At 43.9% G+C, this 27,866-nt stretch overlaps 1 protein-coding gene across 3 annotated transcripts in view; it reads right to left on the bottom strand.

The window, feature by feature from the left end:
• LOC138758345 (adhesion G protein-coupled receptor E2-like) overlaps window positions 1-27,866 on the bottom strand; it is a 110,512-nt gene that overhangs the window by 49,228 nt on the left and 33,418 nt on the right. For 2 of the 3 annotated variants that reach the window (XM_069927128.1, XM_069927129.1), the window contains 5 exons: window positions 23,240-23,329; window positions 17,092-17,238; window positions 8,570-8,716; window positions 3,596-3,742; window positions 2,422-2,571 (listed from right to left, as the gene is read on the bottom strand). In XM_069927128.1, coding sequence (XP_069783229.1) covers window positions 2,422-2,571; window positions 3,596-3,742; window positions 8,570-8,716; window positions 17,092-17,238; window positions 23,240-23,329 — 681 coding nt within the window. The remainder of the gene's footprint in view (window positions 1-2,421; window positions 2,572-3,595; window positions 3,743-8,569; window positions 8,717-17,091; window positions 17,239-23,239; window positions 23,330-27,866) is intronic. The other variant, XM_069927130.1, reaches the window with a different exon arrangement.

Below are 27,866 nucleotides of genomic sequence, written 5' to 3'. Positions count from 1 at the left end.
TTTGTTTTAAGTTGCAGGGTCTGTGGACAAGAGACTATTAAGACAAAGAGAATATCTGAAGGTATGAAAGACTTGTAGATGATTTATTCCCATTTATCCTACTTACACCCATCTGCTGGTTACCATTGAGCAGTTAATTGGTTCATTTGGAGGCAGTTGGACATGAATTGTAGGCATCCAAAGAACAATTTATGCAAATTAACCAGAATGTTTTCCTTAAAGACACCAGTGAAACCAGCTGTGTTTTGCAACAAGTTATAGGCACCCTACTACTGAGACTAAATTTGTATATTTTAGATTAGAAATGTCTCCTCCTCACTGACAATCAACACAGGTGCACCTCAAGGTTGCGAACTTAGCCCACTGCTCTACTGGCCTTGCACCCACGACTGTGGCCAGGCTCAATTCCAATGCTATCTACAAATTTACTGATGACACTATGGTCGTTGGCAGAATCACAGACGGAAAACGAGGAGGCGTACAGGAGGGAGAAAGATTGACTTGTTGAGTGATGCTACAACAACAACCTTGCACTCAACATTAGCAAAACTGAGGAACTGATAGTAGATCCCAGGAGGGGGAAGATCAGACCCATCCTCTTTGAGGGGGTCAGCAGTGGAAAGGGTTAAGAATTTCAAATTCCTGGATGTCAACATCTCTGAAGATCTGTCCTGGGAGCTTCATGTCAATGCAATCGTGAAGAAGGCTCGCCAGCGGCTCTTCTTCCTGAGGAGTTTGAGGAGATTTGGTCCATCACCAAAGACTTGCACATTTCTACAGTTGTACTATGGAGATCATTCTGACTGGCTGCATTCCTGTCTGGTAGTCATGGCTATGCTTTGAGTTTGAGGATGATGGCATTCGTTCCATTTTACACAGAGTGAAGATGCCTGTATGTGTACTTGTTTAATGTAATGCACTCCACAAAACACATGAGACTTCACAAATCAACCAACTAGTTCCAATGGCCTAGAAACCATGACTCTTGCAGCTGATGGATTTGTTGCAGCCTTCATCCACCTTCACAGATGTCAAGTTCAGAGTAACTTCATCCACCGTTGAGGTCTTGGTTGGATTGTTCTTTGTCAGGGAATTCACCCTCAACCTTACCACCATGGATGGCTCTACCAGGAGCATAGCTCCAGATGGTATCGCTCTTGGGATCTCAGGACCACATAAGCTTCTCCACCATGACAAGGTGACAATGCACAGGGAAGTTGGTATAGAGGTGCTAATGCTCTGTCAGTGCCATTGTGGGTACCAGACCACTCCATTGTGGACATCTATATGAGGCGGTGTTTCAAGAAAGCAGCCTCTATCCTCAAGGACCCACACCGCCCAGGCCGTGCCCTCTTCACTCTGCTACCATCAGGGAAAAGGTACAGGAGCCTGAAGACAAGCACCCAGCAGCACAAGGACAGCTTCTTCCCCTCTGCCATCAGATTCCTGAATGAACAATGAATCCCAGACATGGCCTCACATTTTCTCTTCCTTTGCAGTAATTTATCCATTTTATTTATTTAAGTTGTATGCAGCAATTTTTACGGTGAAACTGCCACAAAACACAAATTTCATGGCAATAAATTCTGATTCTGGTTACTCTCATTGACAAAATGCTCAGTGCTAAAACAGCATGAAAACCAGCATCATGTGACCAGTTATCCAGATCTCTGCATTACGTCCTGGAATTATCAAAGGTAAAGGTTTCATTATTGTCATGTAATACTACATTTACATGAAATTCGACAACTGTCTATGGTAAGAAAGAGAGTTGCCATTTTGTCAAACACAAGACAGGGCGTGACAGAACGTCATGACATGAGCAGTAAAAGAGGCCATGAAATGCAGATGGAGCACAACAAGCTCCCCAACCCCCTCACCCACTCCCTCCAACATGTCAGAGTCTCTGTCATAGTTAACTAGCACTGTCAGGTTTCCATTCATCATGAAAATCACTGGGACTGAAGGGGTTTACTTGGACCATGCTCTGGGTGAGCTAAGCATATGGATGCCATTTCAGAAATTCATCCCTCTGTCATCAGTTCAACCTGCGCTCTGGGAATCCTACTGGCCGGAGAGGATGACCAGTGGTAGAAGGAGGAAAGAAGTAGAAAAGCTGCCTTAAATACCTCCTTCCAATAAAGCAACACTAGGGCAGAACAAAGGGAGGGAAAGTGTGGGTTACAGGGTGGGGGGGGGGGGGGGGTTGGTGAAGGGTGGAGATGAAGGGGAAGGATCAATGTTGGTTGGATTTAGAGACCAGGGGCCAGACTCCCAGAACACAGGATACCTGCCACACTGAAGGCACAGATGGTGGCTGGAGCAAGTTACCTTCAGTCTTCACAATACTTTCCTGTCACAGTTCAGCAGCAAGACCAAAACTACACAGCAGTTGCAGGTGTGACAGGAATGGGCACCCACCTTCACAATGACTGCCATATCCAGTAAAGTTCACCACTCCTGATGGCTGAGAAAATCCTTTCTGACAGACACAGATGAAGCTTCCCTTGGTATTGAAGCAGTTGGAATTTTTACCACAAATTGTTGGGATGGTATAACATTCGTCATAATCTGCCTCGACAAACAGAAGCAAGAAACAGTCTATTAGAGCTATTATTTGTGGATGACCATTTTGTTGCTGGGGTGGCAGAGATGGGAGATGGAGGACAACATCAGGAATATGGCAGGGAATCTGGTCACAGCCCTGCCACTGAACACAAGAGCACAATCTGGTGGAGAGAAATGGTCAGTGAGGGTTACGGGGGTGAGGGGGGGTCATGGGAATGTTGTCAGTGGGGGTTACAGTGGGGGCACAGGGGTGTGGTCAGTGGGTGGACAGTGAGGGGTATGGGGTGTTGCCAGTGGTGTATCTGAGGGCTATTGTGTTCAGCACAGATGGATGGGCTGAAGGGCCCATTCCTGTGTTATAGTATTCCATGTAAACCCCATATCCCCATCAACTCCCCCAGATTCTCTCATTCTCCAAATGGGAGAACCACACATGGTTACGGAGACTGTGCAAACTCCACAGAAACAGCATTGGCAGTCAGGGTTGAACTCGAATTGGTGGAGCTAGGAGGTAGCGCATCTGTTGGCTGCACCACTTTGTTATCTGGGGATCTGCTGCAATGCACACAGCAGGAGTAGAAATACACTGCAGTATCTGGAACAGGCAACACACGCCCGCATGGCACTTCACTCATGGACAGCCGGGTAGAACAGGCCTTCCCTCATTGTGTTGCCCACTCTGCCAAACAGAGAAATGTCTCCATCCAGGTCCATGCCCAGAGATTCCAATACTGTGAAATGACATGGTGTTCCTCAGGTTCTCTACAGCCATCATCACCCCATCATCACCCCAGCACAGCTCGAACTCTGAACATCCCCAAGTGATTTCAGCCCTCTACCGCCCATCCCCATGAGACCCCAGCATGACCCATGAACCCTTCTCCTGATACCACCCCCTCCACAGTGAACACCCCTTTGACATTCACATGGTTGAGAAGATACGGCTGTTGAGGCTGAGATGATGGTTGCAGAAAAGTGGCTACATTTTGCGTCTGAGAAGGCAGGTCTTGTTTCTAGGTGGACTCACCTTTGCAGATAGACTTCGTTGGATCAGTGAACTTGTGGTCTCCAGAATCTGAGTAAAATCCTTTATTACAAGTGCAGTAAAAGCTCCCCATGGTGTTGTGGCAGGCTGCATTAGATCCACATTGGTTAGACAGACATTCATCCTTATCTGCAACAATAGGAAAGCAATAACAGACTGCAGGAATGGTTTCAATCCTCTCTTCTTCTCTTCTCTTTCCACTTTGAATTTACATTTGTAAAAAAATTTAGACATACAGCATGGTAACAAGCCATTTCAGCCCATGAACTCCTGCCGCCCAATTTACACCCATTAACCTACCACCCTAGTACATTTAGAACTGTGGAAGGAAACAAGCACCCTCAGAGAAAGCCCTCAGGGAAAACCCTCGCAGACACAAGGAGAATGTACAAACTCCTTATGGACAGCACAGGATTCCAACCCCAGAACTGATCGCTTGCGCTGTAAAGACATTGCGCTAACAAATGAAATAACTAATGAAAAAATAATGAACTTCAATGAAAACTACGGAGTCACCAGAAGTTAAACAATAATTAGCAAACAACCAGGGAACGAGAGAGCCATAAAATTACTCTCAAATACCAAATGATTAACAAAGAAAAACTGTACAAATACAGAAATTAAAAAACTTATTGTTACTGTTATATTAATTGTGTGTAATTGGGTGGCATGGGCTCATGGGCCAGAAGGGCCTGTTACCGCGGTGTATGACTAAATTTAAATTGAATGACATCAATGTGGGGTTATCAAGTCTGGTGATTGCCATGATGTTTATTACCTTATCGTTATTCTTCTTCCAGATGAGAGCCCTGATGTCGGGCATCCCTCAGCTGGTCGCGCTGTGTTAGCTCATTCCTCAGCTGGGCCCCCCCTCCCGTCAGTGTTTTCTTTTTCCTTAGCGTGTGCATTGTGCGCTTCTGTTTGGCTCAGAGAGCCATTTTTGCAGTCCAGCAGTCAGGAGATCGTGACTCTGCGGGGTCGCCACCAACCTTGGGGAGTGGGCTCTTGTCTCCTTGACGGTTCCCTGTTTCTTCATGCAGGTAAGGCTTTCTCGTTTCTCTTCCGGCATCTTTTCTTCTTTTTTTCCCGTTGTTTTTACTTTTTCCTTCTTGGGTGCCATTTTCTTTTTTTTTCTCCACAACTTTATCTTTTATTTGTTATGTTTTGTGTTTCTTGAACTTTGTATTTTCTTCACTTTATTTCTTCTTTTCTGGAGAGGCTGGTATTCTCCTACCAGCCACTACTCCATCACGTGACTCCCATACACGGCATTTGAGGCCAACAGCCACCTCTACCATTTCCTGCAGGTCCCATTTAACCTCATGAATGGGGTGTTTATGTTTTAACGGGAGATGGACTGCATGGTGGATGACAATAAGTTAAAAGCCACATATCTATACTTGGATAATGCCACCATCTGCGGCCATCACCAGGAAGATCATGACGCAAACCTGTGGAAGTTCCACACCTCAGTTACAACTCTGAACTTAGCATACAACCAGAAAAAGTGTTCACCTTGTGTCTGGCAAAACTGGGGTACGTTGTGGAGCATGGTGTCATTGCCCCCAACCCTGAGTGCATGCATCCCTTTCTTGAACTCCCACTGCCTCAAAACCTCAAGGCCTTGAAAAAGTGCCTGGGGTTCTTCTCTTATTATACCCAATGGATCCCCAATCCCCATCCCCTGGTGAAAACCATCATGTTTCCCCCATTGTTGGAGTCCCACAAGGCCTACGAGAGCATTAAGGATGAGGTTGTCAAGGCATGCCGTTGATGAATCCATCCCTTTCCAAGTGAAGAGCAATGCCTCCGACTTCACCCTGGCCACCACGCTGAACCAAGCAGGCAGGCCCATGCCATTCTTTTCCAGGACCCTCCAAGGTCCTGAACTCAGTCACATGGCTATCGAGAAGGAGGCCCAGGCTATAGTAGAAGCTGTGCACCACTATTTGGCTGGCAGACCCTTCACCTTGCTGATGGACCAGAGAGCCGTCACATTTATGTTTAATAATTAAACAATGAGGGAAGATTAAAAATGACAAGATCATGAGGTGGAGAATCGAACTGTCTACCTACTGAGCCACCCGATGCCCTGTCCTGGGGAACCTGTGCCAGAGCACAGGGAGATCGCCTCCAAGCTCTCCATGAAAGCCTCTGTCATCCCAGTGTCACCAGGCTCTACCACTTTTTGAGGGCCCACAACCTCCACTATTCAGTGGAGAAGATCAGGGAATTGACCTGTAACTGCTCGGTCTGTGCGGAGTGCAAGCCGCACTTCTACTGGCTGGAGAAAGCTCAGCTGATCAAGGCCATTCGCCCCTTTGAACATCTCAGTTGGGTCTTCAAGGGCCCCCTTCCATCCATGAATAAGAAACTGTACTGCCCTGAATATCGGAAACGAGTCTTCACGTTTCCCATTCGCCATCCCCTGCCCGGATATCACCACACCCATGGACATTAAAGCCCTCCGCAACCTCTTCACCTTGTTTGGATACCCCAGTTACATTCACAATGATTGGGAGTCCTCATTCATGAGTGAGGAGTTACACCAATATTTCCTGACTGAGGGGATAGCCACAAGCATGAACACCAGCTGCAGCTCCTGCAGGAATGCAGATGGAAATGGAGAATGGCATGATCTGGAGGGCAATCCTTGGCCCTCAAGTCAAAAGGAATGCCCGTCTCCCAGTGGTGAGGTCCTTTTGGAGGCACTACATGCCACCAGCTCCCTACCCTGTACTGCTACTAATGCCATCCTACATGACAACCCGTTCTCCTTCCCTAGGAGGTCGATTACCTCACTGCTGGTCTGGCTGAAGACCACAAGGCTAGTGCTTCTCCACAGGCACATTAGAACCCACAAGTCAGACCCACTGGTTGAGGAAGTGCACCTCCTGCGTGCAAACCCCATGTACGCCAACATACAGTACCCAGAAAGGTGGGAAGACACTGTGTCCATCCAGGACCTGGCTCGAGCAGGAGCCCCAGAAGCCCTTCTCAGTGATAAACTGATCCCTTCTAATGTCCAGCCAAATGTCCACTTCAACCCACCACCACTACCTGTGGCCTCCACCCCCACCACCAATACAACCAGGAATTGAACCACCAAGACATCCACACCCCTCCCTCCCCCCCAGAACCCGCTCACACCAACACAGTTCAGCCCCTGGGCATTCAGCCCACCCTACAGGTTACCGTCCCACAGGAGCCAACAATGTAACCGGTACTGTAGCAATTGCAGCAGTGGATAAAACCACAGGTCCGGCTGAATCTGTGAACTATTAATGATTGGTAATGATGGACAGTGCCCACTTTACCTCACTAGAATTTATCTAAAAGGAGGGGTGAATGTGGTGGAACAAGGTGGCACAGGTGTGACCTCACTAGACTATACAGGCTGGCCTGCCTCCGACCCTGTAACTCCACCCCGTAGATTCCCAATAAAGGGTGATTCCCCTGGTCTCGTCCCTCAATTCCAGCCTTGGATCCAGGCCAGCAGCACGTAGAGATGTGCCTGATGTTTCTGGATATTACAGCCTTTAATCACTCACTTCATGTCTACTTATATTATTGATCGTGCTACAGAGGTCATCAATTTTTGAGGTGTGAATTTGAGACTGATGTGAGAATGAAAACATTTGGTGGCTCCATTTTAAGCTTCACTCAACTTAATTATACAGTTACAGTTAGAATTTAAAAGACACATTCTAAATTCTAAATATCAAGGAGGAGTAGTGGCTGTCAGGATCAACCAAATATGAAATACAAGCTCATTAACAATTAAGAATAACTTTGTAATATTACAGAGTCCTTTGGCAAACTTGGGTGTTTTGACATATAACATCAAGCCCACATCACTTAAAGTCTAATGGCCTAGCAGAGAGCTCTGTCAAGGTGATGAAGAATCTAATGAAGAAAGCACATGATAAAAAGGCAGAGGAACCAAAATGAATGACAACCGCCCAGTGGCACTGACATTTAAGGTCACAAAGTGCTCTGAACACAGAACATGTTTATAACGAGCTTGCTTCCAGTAAGGTAAGGCCAGGTAAGACATTTGTATTTAAACTAGGGGTAAGATCACAGAGACAGCAGCTCAGGCAGCAGAAAGGTCTGAATGTATCTTGTGGGAAATCGGAGACAGCACAATTGTCCCTGATGACTACACCTATAAAGAGGTGTATCCAGTTGCAACTCCTGGGAGACTGAGTTAAAGAGCTGGAGCTGGATGAACTCCAGATCATTCAGGAGGCAGAGGCAGTGATAGAGAGGAGCTTCAGGGAGATGGTCACCCCCAAATGGCAGGAGGCAAGTAGCTGAGTGACTGTTAGGAGAGGAAAGGGGAAGAGGCTGACAGAGCAGAGCAGCCCTGTGGCCATTCCCCTCCATAATAAGTATACTGTTCTGGAGAGGGTTGAGGGACCAGTCGTGATGGTCACATCTCTGGCATAGAGGCTGGACCCTCGGCTCAGAAAGGAAGGGGGGGAGAAGAGAAGAGTTATGGTAATTGGGGACTCGTTGGGTAGAAGATCAGATAGGATGTTTTGTGAATGAGATCAAGGCTCTCGGATGGTACGTTTCCTCCCAGGGACAGGGACATCTGTGATCGAGTTCATAGCATTTTGGATGGGGAGGGCGAGCAGCCGGATGTCGTGGTGCACATGGGGACCAATGAAATGAATAGGAGTAGGGATGAGGTCCCGAGGAGGGAATATAGAGAGTTAGGAATGAAGTTAAAAAGAAGGGCCTCAAGGATAGTAATCTCAGGATTGCTGCCATTGCCATGCGCTAGAGAGGGAAGGAACAGGAAATTGTGGCAGATGAATGCATGGCTGAACACCCCTTTCACATTCACATGGTTGAGAAGATGCGGCTTTTAAGGCTGAGAAAATGGTTGCGGGAAAGTGGCTACATTTTGTGTGTGAGTAGGCGGGTCTTGTATCTAAGTGGACTCACCTTTGCAGAAAGACCTCGTTGGATCATTAGATCGTAAGTTGTCGTAATTGACATAAAATCCTTTTTTACAAGTGCAGTAAAAGCTCCCGATGGTGTTGTGACAGGCTGCATTAGATCCACATGGGCTAGACAGACATTCATCCTTATCTGCAACATAGGAAAGCAATAACCAGACTTAAGGAATGATTTCAATCCTCTCCTCTTCTCTCTCCACTTTGAATTTACATTTTAAAATTTTTTAAATTTAAATTTAGACAGACAGTATGGTAGCAGATCATGTCAGCCCATGAACTCCTGCCGCCTAATTTACACCCATTAACCTACCACCCCAGTACATTTAGAACAGTGGGAGGAAACAGGTGCCCTCAGGGAAAACCCACGCAGACACGGAGAGATCGTGCAAACTCCTTACAGACAACACAGGATTCTAACCCCAGTATTGATCGCTGGTGCTGTAAAGACATTGCGCTAACAAATGAAATAACTAATGAAAAAATAATGAACTTCAATGATAAGTACGGAGTCACCAGAAGTTAAACAATAATTGGCAAATAATCAGGGAATGAGAGAACCATAAAATTACTCTCAAATACCAAATGATTATGAAGCAAAAACTGTGCAAAGACAGAAATTAAAAAGCTTACAGTGTCAAACTTCAGATGTTGTTTGTGCTTTACTAAATAAATTTAACATTGTCAAGAATGGTTTGGTGAGATACTCACCATCGTTAACAAAGGTTCAGTTTAAAGGACATTACAGTGAAGGTTGAAGATGTAGAGAAGTTGGGAATTGCGTCGCAGAATGCAGGCCAGATGGAGATGGAAATGAGACATGGGGTGAAGATTTCTGGGAAAAGGAATGTGATTTTATCACTCACATTACTGGAGAATGATTAAGGACAGGGCACTAGGTGACCAGATGGTGTGGGTAGCATCCGCCTAAGGCAGAGCCAGGGAGAATATGCAGCTTTTCCCCTTAATGTTGTGGCTAAAGGAAAAGAAATATTAAGCAGCCATGAAGTTCTTGACTCTCCAACTAAACTCTAATTCACCCTCCGTCATTCCCTTCCAGATTCAATCACGACCTCCAACTTTAGATAACTTGTACTTTCTGCCTGTCTGTAATGGAACGAGTCATTCCTGCCTATCTGCCTGTCTCTGTCCATGAATATAGTGTGGTCTGCTGGGCTGGTCTGCGACATGGGGTTCAGTCACTGTTCCAACAACACTGTGCAAAATCGTAACTTCGACCGCTCTGAACACACGGGCAGCAGATGGGAGGGAAGGGCACCATCTCTAGGCTACAAGAAGGCAGACAACATTATAAAGGACCCTCATTACCCTGGTCACAACCTCTTCTCACTGCTACCATCAGGGAGAAAGTACAAAGGCCTGAAGTTCACCACGTCTGGTTTCAAGAACTTTTTTTCCAATAGTTATCGACACTAACCTAATCATAAACTATACCAACACCAGTTAAAGACCTGGCTGTTCCATGGGAACAAGACATATTTTATCTTGCACGAACTGTAACTGTGAATATTATTTATCTATGTTTTATATTTATTTTCTCTTTCTATACTGGGGTAATTTAACACATACCATTGGAGCTGGTTTTTATATAAAATACCTGTGTGGCTCCAGCAAGTACAATTTTAGTGGATATTTACATTGAACTTGTATGTATGACAGCAAACTCATTGAACTGTTGAGACGTTGAAATGTAGCTGGTAAAGTCCAAGATGCTGAGGGTAAAAGAAAGTGAACGTGGAGACCAGCAATCAGACAGGGAATGGACGCGAAGAGAGAAGTCTGAACTCTCCCATGCAATCAGGAAGGCAAATTGTGGGTACGCACAGACACCCATGTGACACCAGCATCACGAGGTGCATGGGACTGGTATTCAAACAATAACTGACAAAGTCAGCCTTGCAGCTCAGCGACAGTGAAGCCTCCTTTCCTGATAGGTTGAATACCTTCCATGCACAGACTAATGAGGAAACAAGGAGACATCCAAGAAAGCCTCATCTCCTCCTGAACTACAGGCACCCTGCATAACAGCAGCCAAGGTGACAAACACCTGATACAGGGTGAACCTACACAAAGCAGCAGACCTGGTCAGGTGCAATTTGGAACAACTGTCAATGTTGGATGAATAAACGCTGTCTGAAACTTATCCAACCCCAAGTCCACTAACGGAGTAAAATAACCTAACAAAAAAATTTTTGGATCTGAAGGAAATTGAATTTTAAATAAATTTTGAAGGAAATTCCTAATTTTAAACCAGAAAGGATGAACTTTATCACAAAATCAAACAGAATGTAACAATATTCCAACACATAATCCACACCTAAAACACAGATCTGAATTACTAAATCCATATTTTTTCAATTTTTCAGGGATTAAATATAACTGATGCAAAATATTATAATTAACCAAATTATATCTTACATTAATTAATTTAGTCAACCCACCATAACACATATTTTCCCAATACACCTGACTAATCTCACAACTTCAATCATGCTCCCATTTAATCCTAGATGGATCTAAATTTTTTAACCATAATATCATGTAATAATGCATACATTTCTGATATAAAACCTTTATCTGAAAAATATGAAACCATAAAATCAAATTTAGTTAACTGAGAAATGTTCATTTCTCTTCCAAAATTATCTTTCACTAATGCCCTAATTTGATAATAAACAAACAGAGAATTCTCTAAAATCCAAAATTTCTCTTTAAGCTGATTAAATGATAAAAATTTAACTTCAAAACAATCCTGCAATCTTTTTATTCCTTTAATCCACCAATCTTCTAAAACTCTATTATTCAATGAAAAAGCAATCAATTTATTTTGATATATTGGGGTTTGAACTGAGAAACGACATTTTTGATCCTATTAATAAATTCATTTTGGTCCAAATTTCTAATAAATGTTTCAAAATTGGTACGTCCAGGTAAGACATTTGTATTTAAACTAGGAATAAGATCACGGAAACAGCAGCTCGGGCAGCAGAAAGGTCTGAATGCAGCATGTGAGAAATCGGAGACAGCACAATTGTCCCTGATGACTACACCTCTAAAGAGGTGCATCCAGTTGCAGCTCCTGGGAGACTGAGTTAAAGAGCTGGAGCTGGATGAACTCCAGATCATTCAGGAGGCAGAGGCAGTGATAGAGAGGAGCTTCAGGGAGATGGTCACCCCCAAATGGCAGGAGACAAGTAGCTGGGTGACTGTTAGGAGAGGAAAGGGGAAGAGGCTGACAGAGCAGAGCAGCCCTGTGGCCATTCCCCTCCATAATAACTATACTGTTCTGGAGAGGGTTGAGGGACCAGTCGTGATGGTCACGTCTCTGGCATAGAGGCTGGACCCTCGGCTCAGAAAGGAAGGGGGGAAGAAGAGAAGAGTTATGGTAATTGGGGACTCGTTGGGTAGAAGATCAGATAGGATGTTTTGTGAATGAGATCAAGGCTCTCGGATGGTACGTTGCCTCCCAGGTGCCTGTGTCAAGGACATCTGTGATCATAGCATTCTGGAGGGGGAGCGCAAGCAGCTGGATGTTGTGGTCCATATGGGGACCAATGACATGAATAGGAGTAGGGATGAAGTCCTGAAGAGGGAATATAGAGAGTTAGGAAAGTTAAAAACCAGGACCTCAAGGATAGTAATCTCAGGATTGCTGCCATTGCCATGCGCTAGAGAGGGTAGGAACAGGAAATTGTGGCAGATGAATGCGTGGCTGAAGGGTTGATTCTGATCATTGGGTTTTCTTCTGGGGAAGGTCTGACCTCTACAAAAGGACGGCTGCACCTGAATTGGAAAAGGGACCAATATCCTGGTGGGCAGGTCTGCTGGAGTTGTTGGAGAGGGAGAGTTTGGCAGGGGGGTGGGAACCAGAATGTGAATGCAGAGATTAGGGCAGAAGGTCTAAAGCATGTTGCTATGCAGTCTGAGTTGGTGAGGAAGGACAGGCAGGGGTCAGAACATAAATGTAGGCAGCTAGAGGGGTTGAAATGTGTGTATTAGGAGTATTAGGAATAAAGGGGATGAACTTAGAGCTGGATCAGTATGTGGAACTACAATGTTGTAGCCATTACAGAGACTTGGGTGGAGGAATGGCAGGATTGGCTGATGTAGGTACCGGGGTTTGGTGTTTTAAAAGGAATAGGATGAGAGGTAGAAAAGATGTGGGGGAAGTAACATTACTGGTCAGGGATAGTATCATGGGTATAGAAAGGGAGGACGCTGCAGAGAGAGTGTCCACTGTGGGTGGAAGTCAGAAATAGGAAGGAAGTTATCTTTATGCTGGGAGTAATCCTCGGGACATAGCCTCGGGACATCGAGAATACAAGGTTGTAGTTATGGGTGATTTCAACTTCTCTAATATTGTCTGGCACCTGCTGACTGCAAGAGGGATGGATGGGGCTGAATTTGTCAGGTGTTGTCAAGAAAGATTCCTGACACAGTTATGTGGACCAGTCAATGAGAGGAGAGGACATACTGGATCTAGTTCGGGGGAATGAACCTGATCAGTTGGCGAACCTCTCGGTGGGGGAGCATTTTGGTGAGAGTGATCTCAACTCCCTGAGGTTCAACATAGTTATGGAAAAGGATAAAAACAGACAAACTGGGAAAGTGCTTAACTGGGAAGGGCTAATTATGAAGGGGAAGCAGGAACTTGCAAGAGTAAATTGGAAACAGATGTTCAAGGGTGAAAGCACAGAAGCAATGTGGAGGAAGTTTAGGGACCACCTGTACTGGGTTCAGGATAGGTTTGTCCCACTGGGACAGGGAAAAGATGGTGGGAAAAGCTGACGAAACAGGTCAGGCAACTCGTCAAGAGGAAGAAGGGAGCAAATAGGAAGCAGGAAACAGGAAGGGCTCATGAGAAATATATGGTAGCCAGAAAGGAACTTAAGGAAGGACTTAGCAGAGCTGGAAGGGGGCATGAGAAGGCCTTGACATGTAGGATTAAGGAGAACCCCAAGGTGTTCCAGGCATATGTGAAGAGCAGAAGGATGACGAGAATGAAGGTGGGGCTGCTAAAGGATAAAGGAGCTAACGTGTGCCTGAAGGCGGAGGAGGTTAGGGAGGTCCTAAATGAATACGTTGCTTCAGTATTCTCAAATGAAAAGGACCTTGATCAGGGTGAGGTAAGAATAGAGCAGGCTTGTGTGCTGGACCATGTGGAGATTAATGAAGAGGAAGTGTTGGATCTTCTGATTAATCTTAATTTTTAAGTCCCTGGGGTGAGACAGGATATACGTCAGGTTGCTGGGGGAAATGAGAAAAGAGATAGCTGGGACAGGTGCCAGAGGATTGGAGAATGGAAAAAGTGATCCCCTTGTTTAAAAAAGGTAATAGGCATAGTCCTGGGAATTATAGACCAATGAGTTTACGCCAGTGGTGTGCAAACTATTGGAAGGTAGTCTTAAGGATAAGATCTATGAGCATTTGGAGTACAGTCTACTCAAGGATAGACAGCTTGACTTTGTGATGGGGGGTGGGTGCCTCATGAGTCAAAATGACTTTTTTGAGGAAGTAACAAAGGAAAAGTATTGATGAGGGCACATGGATCCATGTGGTCGACATGGATTTTAGTCAGGCATTTGACAAGGTCCCCCATGAGAGACACGTTCAGAACATCATGAGGCTGTGTGGATGCAAACATTGGCTTGCAAGTGAAAAGCAGAGAGTGGTAGTTGGAGGAAAGTATCCTGTCTAGGGGTCAGTGACTAGTGGAGGGGCTGCAGGGATCTGTTCTGGGACCCCCTGCTCTTTGTGATTTTTATAAATGACCTGGATGAAGAGGCGGAAGGATGGGTCAGTAAGTTTGTGGATGATACAGAGAGAGTTTAGTGTTTTTTAAGGAATATATTGGTTGGAACAACATTGAGGGCCGAAGGGCCTGTACTGTGCTATAGAGTTGTTTGTGCCATGTTCCAATATAGAATAATACAGCACAGTTCAGGACTTTTAACCTATGATGCTGTGCCGACCGATGTATACCTTCCACAGTAAAAACTAAACCTTTCTTACCTGAAAATCCTCTATTTCTCTTTCATCTATGAGCTCGTCCAAGAGTCTTTCAAAAATTCCCCCAATGTTTCAGCCTCCACCACCACCCCCGGCAAAGCTTCTCACTGCTCTGTGTGTAAAAAACCTACCCCTGATGTCTTCCCTAAACTTTTCTCCTCTCACTTTGTACAGAAGTCCTCTGTTTGCTGCTCCAGCCCTTGGAAACAGGTGCTGGCTGTCTACATTATCCATATAATATATCTTGAAGACATCTGTCAACCTCTCATCCTTTTTTGTTTGAATATTTTATTTTAATTTTCATAGACTCGCCAAACAAACATTATAATGTTTTTTAACATTTATGTAATACAGAGACTGTATTTATCTCTTCCCCCCACCCTCAATAGTAAAACTGAAAGTACTATCGATTAAATTAACTTGATAGCAAATGAAAATCATCCCATAAATTACCCCTCCTCCCAGTTTATCTTTATTTCCTCCCCCCACCCCAGGCACCAATAACCAAGCTCTTGGTGCCAAACACTTCCCTCCCCCCATTTTGAGACATGCGTAATGTACCCGTCTATCACTTGTATCTCCCTCCCTTTCCTTGAGCTCCCCATATTCATTCTTGAATCTTAAAACATTAACATTATGAAAAACAAACACATTCACCTCGTGTTCCTCACAATGACAATATCTACAGCCCATCTTTCCCCGATTCCATTTTTCCACCTTATTTACATTTACATTAAATCCCAAAGAGGTGGCAAGGATCTTACAAAGTCCATTGCCTTCCTTGGATCCTTAAAAATCTTTCTTTCCCCTCCCGCCCTATCTTCAGTGCTGCCAGGTGAAGGAGGGTAAACTCAATTCTTTAAGGCTCTTTTTAACTGGTTCAAATTCCCTCCTATGTTTCAATAGAGCCGCACTAAGGTTTGGGTAGAATTAAACCTTCTCCCCCTCATATTCCACTGGAACTCCCCCACGCCAGACTTCACACCGACCGCCACCGCCAGAAAAATCCTCTTTCTATCCTGGTAGTGAAGGAACCTTACCAGTACAGAGTGTGGCCATTGGTTTGGCCCTGGGCCAGGGAGAACTGGGGGAGGGGGGGAGAAAGGAGGGACGGGAGGGGGTGGTAGTAGAGACCGGAGGGCTCCAATCTATTCTTAGATTATTTTCAATTAGTTCCCTTCCCCCGTGTATCTGGGATCCACTTTTCCAGGAACTCCACCATGTCTCTCCCTCCTCGCACACAATTTTAACCATGTTCCTCCTGCTGATGTTTTCTGAGGGTTCTATCTTCTCCCACTTCCTCACCCTACCACTTTCCTTCAGTCTCTCCACCTTCACCACATGGTGAGTCTCTTCCTCCATCCTGTATCTGTCCTTATTTCCAGCTTTTTTATTTCATTTCTCTCTTTCTTCTATTTGTATTCTTGGTTCCCTTCCTTCTTCTTTGGGGTTTTATTTTAGAGGATCTTCTTGTATCTATCCTTTATTCTCTTTTCCTCAGGGAGGTCTTGGGTCTCCCTACAGGCCCTTCACTGCTATCTTGGATCTCCCCTCCTCTCATCCTTCTTCGCACAAAAGAGAAAAGCCTGAGCTCTGCTAAACTAAAACATTTTCTAATCCAGGCAACTTCCTGGTCAATCTCCTCTGCCCCCTCTCCACAGCTTCCACACCCTTCCTGTAATGTGGTGACTAGAACTGAACACAATATTCTGTTACGAGCCCAGAGGACCCAAAACCCAGCAGCAATAGATATTTACCAAGACAAATAGTTACTTAAACAAAAATTACTTTCAATTATCTTTAAACATGAAAACAGAATCACATTTTAACTTATCACTATTAACTTAATCCCCTTCTAATCCTAATAACATGTGTATATAATGTGTATGTAAGTTCAGAAAATGATTCACAGTCCTCATTCCTCCAAATTCACTGGTTGCAGGCAATTCTTATACTGTGCACACAATTTAACATTTATGAAGTTCACCAGACTTTGGTGCTTGAAAGGTAAATGGTTACCACTCAGGAAGGATCTTGTTGTTTTTCAGAGAGAGATTTGTTGTTCGCTGGACAACAGGAAGAACAGGCCTTCCCCCATTGTGTTGCCCACTCTGCTATCCATAGAGATGTCTCCAAACAGGTCCCTGCCCAGATATTCTATTACTGTGAAATGTCATGGTGTTCCTCAGGTTCTCTACCAGCATTGCATGGTATCATGACATCCACAGCCATTATCACCCCAGTACAGCTCAAACTCTGAAAGTCCCCAAGTGATTTCACCCCTCTATCCCCCACCCCCGTGAAACCCCAGCATGACCCATGAATCTTTCTCCTGACACCACCCCGTTCCCTCCACAGTGAACACCCTTTTCACATTCACATGGTTGCGAAGATGCTGCTGTTGAGGCTGAGATGATGGTTGCAGAAAAGTAGCTACATTTTGTGTCTGAGTAGGTGGGTCTTGTTTCTAGGTGGACTCACCTTTGCAGATAGACTTCGTTGGATCAGTGAACTTGTGGTCTCCAGAATCTGAGTAAAATCCTTCATTACAAGTGCAGTAAAAGCTCCCGATGGTGTTGTGACAGGCTGCATTAGATCCACATGGGCTAGACAGATATTCATCCTTACCTGCAACATAGGAAAGCAATAACCAGACTTAAGGAATGATTTCAATCCTCTCCTCTTCTATTCTCTTCTCTTTCTGCTTTGAATTTACATTTTAAAAAAATTAATTTAAATTTAGACTTACAGCATGGTAACAGGCCATTTCAACCCATGAACTCATGCCGCCTAATTTACACCCATTAACCTACCACCCCAGTACATTTAGAACAGTGGGAGGAAACAAGAGCCCTCGGGGAAAACCCACGCAGACACGGGGAGATTGTGCAAACACCTTACAGACAACGCAGGATTCCTACCCCAGTACTGATCGCTGGCTTTGAAAAGACAAATGAAATAACTAATGAAAAAATAATGAACTTCAATGAAAACTATGGTGTCACCAGAAGTTAAACAATAATTGGCAAACAACCAGGGAATGAGAGAACCATAAAATTACTCTCAAATACCAAATGATTATGAAGCAAAAACTGTGCAAAGACAGAAATTAAAAAGCTTACAGTGTCAAACTTCAGATGTTGTTTGTGCTTTACTAAATAAATTTAACATTGTCAAGAATGGTTTGGTGAGATACTCACCATCGTTAACAAAGGTTCAGTGTAAAGGACATTACAGTGAAGGTTGAAGATGTAGAGAAGTTGGGAATTGCGTCGCGGAATGCAGGCCAGATGGAGATGGAAAGGAGACATGAGGTGAGGACAAAAGCAAGGCGTGAAGATTTCTGGGAAAAGGAATGTGATTTTATCACTCACATTACTGGAGAATGATTAAGGACAGGGCACCAGGTGACCAGATGGTGTGGGTAGCATCCGCCTAAGGCAGAGCCAGGGAGAATATGCAGCTTTTCCCCTTAATATTGTGGTTAAAGGAAAAGAAATGTAAAGCAGCTCTAATTCACTCTATCATTCCCTTCCAGATTCAATCACGACCTCCAACTTTAGATAACTTGCATTTTCTGCCTGTCTGTACTGGAACGAGTCATTTCTGCCTATCATTCATCTGCCTGTCTCTGTTCATGAATATAGTGTGGTCTGTTGGGCTGGTCCACGACATGGGGTTCAGTCACTGTTCCAACAACACTGTGCAAAATCGCAACTTCGACCACCCTGAACACATGGACAGCAGACCGGAGGGAAGGGCACCAGCTAATAGGGCCCCATCTTGAGGTGGGCATGTTTTGCTCATCTTCGTCATGACTTGGCCAGGCATTGGTATTCCTTCCCAGCAGCTGTAGGAATCAGAATGAGTGCAGCTGCTTGAGAACCCACCTCATCTTCTACAGTTAATGGACAATAAATGCTGGCATTGTCCTGAGAAATGAATGTGAAGGCTCACTGCTAATCATGAATGATCTAGAAAAGGCAAGTTGAGAGAATTTGATGCCATCATTGCTATTATGCTGTCGCCCTTTCACATCTTTAATGAAGTGAGTCATACAGGAAGTCTGCTGCTCATTCCCTGGATCCGCAGCTTCCGCTTCATCTTCTAGTAATAAGAACACCCAGAATTTCTGGAGGAACTCAACCATTCTTGCAGTGTCCATAGGAAGCAAAGGTATATTATCAATGTTTCAGACCTGAGCATTTCCTCATTGTAAGCAAAATGCAGGCAGGCTGAATAAAGACTGGGGAGAGAAAGGGGGAAGAATGGGAGGGCAGCAGAGTCCAGACCAACAGGAAAAAGTGAAAGGAGAAAGAAAAAAGGGAAGCGAGAGAAAGAGAGAGAGAGATTCAGAACTGGACGAATGGAGTCCAGGAGATGAAGATGGGGTGGGTGGGGGGAGTGAGAAGGGGCATTTAATGGAAACCAGAGAATTTGATGTTAATGGTGTCTATTTGGTGGATGCCTAGATGGAAGATGAGGTGGTGTTTCTCCAATTTATGGGTGGATTTAGCCTGACATGAGACCATGGACAGGCATGTCAGCCAGGGAATGAGACAGGGAATTGAAATGATGGCCACTGGGAGATCTCTGCTATTGTAGAAAATTTCACCATTGTACAATGAAATGGCTTCATATATCTACTGCCTAACAGAGGACAAATTGCACATTAGGTTCCCACCAAATGATCAACAAGATAAAAATCAGCAATGGGAAACAATGGTAAAATTCACCTTTACCTAGGTAGAGGGTCTGGACATTTCTCTGGGGTCGAATCAGACTAGAAACTGACTAAGCTTGGGATGGAAGCATCAGGAGGAGATTGGCCAAAGAACTGGTTCTCAGCCAACATCACATGGATAAAAGAACAAACCATGAAAGTCTGCAGACACCGTGGTTGAAGTAAAAACACAAAGCTGGAGGTCAATGTACTTCCTGCCAAAATATTGCTCATAATTTGATGAAGGGCTTAAATTGGTTATTTAATCTTTGCTGTTGTTATGGGCCCAGAGGACCCCAAAACCCAGCAGCAATAGAAATTCACCAAGACATCTGGTTACTTAAATAAAAGTTGCTTTTAATCATCTTTATAAATGAAAACAGGATGAAAGTTTAACTTATTACTATTAACTTAACCCCCTTCTAATTCGAAGCACACATATATGTAATGTGTATATAAGTTCAGAAAAATTCTTTAATTCACAGTCCAAGTTCACTAGTATCAGACAATTCTTATACTGGGCACAGAATTTAATATTTATGAATTTCACCAGGCTTTGGTGCTTGCAAGGTAAATAGTTACCACTCAAGAAGGTTCTTGTTGGTTTTCAGAGAGAGGTTTGTTGCACATTGGACACAAACTGATTCCTTCCAATCAGCTACTTCAGTGTCCTGCCGAAGAAACTTACCCCATCAGTGTTAACCTGATGATAACCTTTTACTTTCAGGTCACCACAGAGTTCCTTTTGTCTCCCTTATTTCAAGTGAAACATTATACAGCCAGCCAGCTCTTCTTTGACCAGGCTGAACTAAGAACTCACAGCCCGTCTTCAAAATGGGGTTTTGTTCCAGTCCCAGCTGCTGCTACTGAACTGTAGAACTGAATTATTTCTCTTTCTCTCTCTCTCTCTCAGAGAAAACCACATGACCCTCTTAGACAGCAAACTGCACTCAGACTGTGGCACCGGACTCAATCTTCTGAGTTCGTTCACCTGTTGCTTTTCAAAACAATAATCTATTACTCCACAGCATGACCAATTAACACTTACTTGTGAAGTCCTTATAGGCATTCTTCAAAGTTTTTGCAAAGGGACCCGGAGCCTGGACTGTCTGGCTTGAGCAGAGCTCTGGCATTTTAACTGAGATCTGTTTTGAACTGTTTGTATCTGTGCGTGACATAACTAAAAACCCCATACAATTTATCTCCTTTAAAACATATAAATATATCACATAATCTGTCACACCGTGTGAAGTGGATCATTTGTCCTGCTGAGTTTCACCAGCATCGTGTTTTTATCTTGTGGAGAGAGAGTCATGAATCAGAGCAATTAATTTGAATGTTTGAGAAGGTGAAATTCAACTGGCCAATGGTTTCTCACAACAGGTAGGTTGAGGAAAGAAGGAAGAATGCTGAGCTGAGGAAAAAGGTGACCCTAGAACATGACGGTACAGTACAGGCCCTTCGGCCCATGATATTATGCTGATTTATATAAACCTATTCAAAAAACTAAATCCTCCCTACCTAATAACCCTCTATTTTTATTTCATCCCTGCGCCTGTCTTAGAGTCTCTTAAATGCTTATAATGTTCTAGCCTCCACCATCACCCCTGACAATGCATTCCAGGCACCCACCACTCTCTGTATAACAAATGTACCCCTCACATTTCCCCTAAACCAGTGGTTCTCAACCTTTTTCTTTCCACTCACATCCCACCTTAAGTAATCCCTATGCTATCGATGCTCTGTGATTAGTAAGGGATTGCTTAAGGTGGGATTTGAATGGGACGGGAAGGTTGAAAACCACTGCTCTAGACCCAATTGTTATTGAAATATTTTGCTTGAGAAAAATTGTCATTGGCCTATTTCCTTGAGTTCTGAAACTATGCACATAACGAGTCAACAAGGTTCGATTAAAACGGTGGTTTTCAAACTTTTTCTTCCCATCCACATCCCATCTTAAGCAATCCCTCACTAATCATAGAGCATCTATGGCATTAGAATTAGTTAAAGTGAGATGTGAGTGGAAAGAAAAAGGTTGAGAACCACTGCCCTAAACTTTCCTCCCTTCACTTTGTACAGATGTCCTCTTGTGTTTGCTACTCCTACACTTGGAAACAGATGTTGGCTGTCCATCTTTATCTATGCTTCTCAGAATCTTGAAGACCTTTATTAAGTCCTCCCACCCTTCTTTGGTCCAAAGGGAAAAGCCCCAGCTCTGCCAACCTTGCCTCATAAGATACATTTTCCAATCTAAGCAACATCCTGGTAAATCTTATCTGTACCCTCTCCGTAGCTTCCACATCTTTCCTGTAATGAGATGACCAGAAATGAATAGCTCTAAGTGTGGTCTCACCAGAGATTTATTGAACTACAACAGTTCTTCATGACTCCTGAACTCAATCCCCCAATTAATGAAGCCCTGCATGCCAGAGGCTTTCTTAACTATCCTATCAACCTATGCGACAACCTTGAGAGATCCAAGGATTTGGACCCCAAGGTCCCTCTGTTCCTCCACATTGTCAAATATTCTACCTTTAACCATGCACTCTATCTTCATTTATCCTTCCAAAATGCATCACCTCACACTTATCTGGATTGAGCTCCATCTTCCACTTCTCCACCAACTCTGCATCCTGTCTGTATCTTGTTGTAACCTACGACAACCTTAAACACTATTCACACCTCCAACCTTTGTATCAAGGCTGACCCATCCCTCTACTTCTTCAAACAGTTCATTTATAAAAATCACAAAGAGCAGGGATCTCAGAACAGATCTCTGCAGAACTCAACTCATCACTGACCTCCAGGCAGAATATTCCGACCACTATTGCTCTCTACTTTCTGAAGGCATGTCAATTTTGAGTCCACACAGCCAAGGCTCTATGGAACCTTGACTGGCTGGTGATGGAATGCATCAAAGTGGACCTTCCAGTGGGGTGATTAACACAGGAATCGGAATTCCCTCATGGATTCATGACATTGGCAAAACACCCAATTCCAGATACAAGCAAAGATCATGTTGCAGTTGATGACTCCAAGGCAGGGATGCAATAGGGTAAAATGACACTTCAGATGGTGGATTCAAGAAGACTGCATAGTTGTTCAGACTGATCTATGACAAAAGTTTCTCCATCTTACGTAGAAATGGATCAGAGATCAATCCACAGGACCATAATAGAGGCAGAGAGGGTCTCCCTCCACCCCATTGACATGATCTACCAGGATTGTTGCCTGAAGAAGGCAAGCAAAGTCACTGAGGACCTCTTCCGCCCCACACATAGCATCTTTCAGCTGCTCCCATCAGGGAAGAGATATAGGAGGATCAGAGCCAGCACCACCTGGCTGAGGAACAGTTTCTTCCCTTGAGCAGTGAGAAGTTGAACACCCAAAGGAACTGCTCACACTTCATCCAAAACTCCCATATGTACAAAACAATATCATTTGTATATTCGAAATACTTGTCCTGCATGTGTATTGTGTGTCTGTATGTGTGTTATGTCTGGTTGTGTGTCTGTGTGTTTTATACCGAGGGCCGAAGAAAGCTGTTTTATCAGGTTGTACTTGTACAATCAGATGGCAATAAACTTGACTTTCCTCTGGGCCCCATGTTATAGATGGGCCTAGCTAGTTTCTATTTTTATATCTTTATTTCCTTTTGACACTGCAAGACCTGCTGAGTCCTTCAATCTTTTTGTGATCTTACAACAATCACAATCTCTGGAGACTTTTGAGTTTCACTATATTAAGGTGTTGTCATTTTGAATTAAGTCAAAGCCAAACAGAGATTAACGACAATCAAAACAAAAATGGTGTAAGGAATGGAAGACTTCAAATCTAGAGCTTGAATATTAAACTGAGAACAAAGTTGTAGGAGATCAGGTATCATTAAAAAAGTTCAAAACTCACCAATGCTTGTTGCATTGCCAAGTGGTATGCATCCTTGTGCACGTGTCAAATAATAGATGTATTGATTCCAGGTGGAATGGATATAAATCACTAGGAAGCAAAATAACAATTAGGTTGGATAGAAGATTACTGCAAACGTTTCACAATTGCCCCATTAGAGAATAAACATCTCTAAAATCTGTAACAAGGAGGGTAAAATGTCATGTGAGTGGAGGTAATGAAAAGGGTTTTCCTGTTGCAGCTGCCCTAGTAAAATAATGGCTGATCTAATGCACAATGTTTAAATTTCCTTTTTGTGGTACTGTGATTACACGAGAGAGCCAGAGCTCGAATCACTACCATCACCTGAAAGTGTGCATGCAGGTACAGTAGGCAGTGAGGAAAGCGAATGGTATGTTGCCATTCATAACAAGAGGATTTGAGTGCAGGAGCAGAGAGGTTCAATTGCAGCCGTACAGGGCCTTGGTGAGACCACATCTGGAGTTTTGTGTACAGTTTTGGTCTCCTCCTTATCTGAGGAAAGACATCCTGGCCATAGAGGGAGTGCAAAGAAGGTTCACTAGATTGATAACCAGGATGGTAGGGCTTACATATAAAGAAAGGCTGGATTGACTAGGCTTATACTTACTGGATCATAGAAAAGATTAAAATTCTTAAGGGACTGGACAGGTTGGATGCAGGAAGGTTGTTCCCAATGTTCGGGAAAACCAGAACCAGGGGTCACAGTTTAAGGATAAGGGGGAAGTCTTTTACGACTGAGATGAGAAAAAAAGTTTATCTCAGAGAGGGGTGAATCTGTGGAATTCTTTGCCATAGGAGGTAGTTGAAGCCAGTTCCTTATCTATATTTAAGAGAGAGTTAGATTTGGCCCTTGTGGTGAAGGGGATCAGAGGTATGGGGAGAAGGCAGGTACTGAGTAGATGATCAGCCACGATCATAATGAATGGTGGTGTAGGCTTGAAGGGCCAAATGGCCGACTCCTACACCTATTTTCTATGTTTTTACATTTCTATTAGATCAGTGAAAAGTCGCCAACCTAAAATGTTGGCACAGTTTCTCTCTGACAGGCACTACATGACCTAAGTTCTTCTAGTTTCATCGCTGTAAAACTCCTTGTTCCTGTTGAACTTCCTCATGGCAGGGACAGAATGGTCTGGATATGAATCAGCCTGTTTGGCTCAGTCAAGCAAAAAGACAGGAGATCGCATGGAAGGAGCCATTCCACCTTCTATCTTCTGACAGCATTCCATTACACCAGTGGTTTTCAAACTTTTTCTTTCCACCCACATCCCACCTGAAGCAATCCCTTACTAATCACGGAGCACCGATGGCATAGGGATTACTTCAGGTGGTACGTGAGTGGAAAGGAAACAATTGAAAACCTTTGCATTACATCATAGTTATTTTATCACTTCATTCAGCCATGGTAAGCTCTAGATTTCCAATAACACTCAATTTCTACAGATGTGTGGTGGAAAATGTGCTGACCGGCTGCATCACAATCTGGTATGGGGTCACCAATACGTCTGAGTGTGAAGCCCTGCAAAAGACATTGGACATAGCCCAAGACATCACAGGCAAAACCCTCCCTTCCACTGAGACCATGTACATGGAATGCTGCTGTCGGAGAGCACACCACCCAGCACACACCCTGTTCTCGCTGCTGTCATCAGGAAAGAGGTCCAGGTGCCACAAAATTCACATGACCAGGTCCAGGAACAGCTGCTCCCCCCTCCACCGTCAGACCCCTCAACAACAAACTCAATCAGGGACTCATTTAAGGACTCTTACTTTTACACTTTCTGAACAAACTTGTCAAGGGAGACCTTGTCAAATGCTTTACTAAAATCCACATAGACCTCATCAACCACCCTATCTTCATCAATTTCTTTTGTTACCTCCTCTAAAAGCTCAATTAGGTTCGTGAGGCACGACTTTCCCTTCACAAAGCCCTGGTGGCAATCCTTGAAATGATTGGACCTCCAAGTTGTCCAAATCCTGCCCTTAAGAATCCTCCCCAATATTTTTCATACCAGTGACGTAAGACTCATAGGTCTATAATTCCCAGGATTCTCCCTATTACCTTTTTTAAGCAAGGGGACTACATTTGCAATTCTCTAATTCTCATGACTGAGAGGATGCAAAAATGATCAATGCCCCAGCAATCTCTTCTCTCCCTTCCCACAACAACATTTGCTTCTGGGTAAAAGGGTTGACAACAGTACAAACTGCAAACCTAAAGCACCTCCTAAAGGGCAGTGTCCAATGTGCAGGTGTGCAGAGTTAATAGGAAACTGACACATCACAACAATGGTGGCATAACTAATACTGCTATAAAAAAACGACAAGATTGCACCTTGGGAGGTATTTCACTACAATTACAGTCTGGACGAGTTTCAATCTGATGGCAATCAGCTGAAAATGGGGCATGGATGGGATGTGTGGTGTTTGAATCTCAGTTCTTCTGAATGAAACATAGGCAAATAATGTACAACATGCTCATCGCATAATGACTCAGAGACATTACAATATTTGCTGAGTTTCTCCAAGTTTTTGCCTTTTTACCCACAATATTTGCTGATCATAAACTGGATGTGTGGGAGTCCTCTTTTGCAATCAAAGAATATCACAAAACATTTCACAACCACAGAATTTTCTGTAATAAAAAATTACAGAAAGTCAGCTTGTCATGCTGTACCCTATGGGAAGAGGAACTGTCAAAGGTTCAGGACAAAGACTTTTGTCCAGAACTGAAAAATGCTTATGTGGCAGAGATTGTGAGTGAATAGTGTGTGATGAAGCCAGAGATGGCCAATACCTCCAATGTTTACACAGTGAGGGAGACAGGGAGAGGGACACATTAACATGGTGATAGATGGGAATGGGGGTGGGGGAGGGCGGGAAGGAAGGAAACTCTCCCCAAGGCTGCGGGAGAGCACACCAACACTGCTGAGGTGAGGCCAGCCTGGCCCACCTTCCTTTCTCCCAGCTCTTTTCCCTGACCTACCTGGTCCCCACCCCTGCCACCCCACCCCATTCAAGGAAACACTGAGGGCCAAATCACATCTCCTTGAATGGCAAAGCAGGCGCAAGGATTCAAGTTAAACCAGGAAATCTGCTGATGCCATGATTCCTCTGAACTCCCTCTGCATCTTTCTGACAGGCCATACTGGCAGGTACATATCATTTCAGTAAATGATGTTTAACCTTGTCTTGTGGTGTGGAAATCCCCGTTTAAGTTGGCAATATTACTCATGTAAGTTTTTTCACTTTTGATGTGAAGGGAACATCTGTAATAATGCCACGTGTGATGTGTGGAGGTGGGTGGCTTTATCAGAACAAATAGGCATCGAGTTTCAAAAACTCATTGAACTGCTTGAAAGGATGTGGAAAACTTGGAGATGCTGATCTAAGCTCATGCTGCTTGCCTTCGTTTGATCCATATTCCTCTTTACCATGTGCAAATGTTTCCTGAACATTGTAATTGTTTTTCCCTCCAATGCTCCCACTGTTAAATTGAATGTGGAAACAACATGTCCCTCATGTCCCCTTTAAATCTTTTCCCTCTCACCATCACCAATGGCCTAGTGTTTCAAGTGTTGGAGGAACTCAGCAGGTGAAACATCATCAAGAGGAAAAAGAATTGTTGATTTTGTGGGTCGAGACCAAAGTTAGCCCCTTACTCTGGGGAGTAAAAGACCATCTTTGTCCCTCAAAATTCTATAAACACATCTCCCTCAGCTAATCTTACGCAGTTACATTGGTACAAGTATTAATGTATATAGCAATTTCTGTGATTGTGACTTAGTCATGAGCAAATCTGGGGTGTCCTCTGTAAATTGCTTATCCTGCTTTCACATGAAGATCTCATCTATTTCAAGCCTAACTCTCACATTCCGAACATTAAAACCTGAAACTGAGGAGGGCAAATGTTTCAATGCAGGGTCCTCCAGGCAGAGACCAGTGCCTTGTTCATTCCATGCTTTTGGCAGTGGTTAAGAACTTGGAAATAAGAAAAGGAGTTGGTTGCAACATTTATGTTATTCCTTTACAATTTTTCCCATGCCACTCATTGTGTGTCATAGCATCGGAGAAGGCTTTTAATATGGGAGAAGCCATATGGCCCCCTGCCCGTGCTGGTCAAAAAAAACCTTAAAAAGCCTAATCCCATCTCCAGGAACAAGGAATTGCCCTGAAGGTGAAGAATCTTCACACACGTTCAGTGCTGCTTAATCGGAATGAATGTACTCTTTCATGCAGAACGTTCTAGGCCCCATAACCCTGTGAAAATGTTTCCTTCATCCCCCTTCTTCCTTTCACTAGTGAAATCCCTGCAGCCCATGCTCTTTGATCTCTTCCTAAATGTGTTATCATTTATGTCCCTTCACTCAACCTTGTCTCCTCTCCTATAGAAACACCCTTGAGGATATTCAGTCCTTTCCAACTGTTCAACAATTATAACTACATGGCCAATTTTGGCTCCAATGCTAACTATACGACTGTTGTTAGTCAAATAATGAGTCATGATCCAATGGTCTCATAGTCAACGTCCAAAGAACCTATTGTGGATTGAGGTGCATTGATGAGAGGACAGTGGAGAAGGTTAGTACCTTAAAGTTCCTGAAAT

The sequence above is a fragment of the Narcine bancroftii genome, chromosome 3, assembly GCF_036971445.1.
Source record: "Narcine bancroftii isolate sNarBan1 chromosome 3, sNarBan1.hap1, whole genome shotgun sequence".
In the NCBI taxonomy this organism is placed as follows: domain Eukaryota; kingdom Metazoa; phylum Chordata; class Chondrichthyes; order Torpediniformes; family Narcinidae; genus Narcine; species Narcine bancroftii.
Note: the sequence above shows the minus strand (reverse complement) of the source record. Positions and strands in the feature narration are given on the sequence as shown.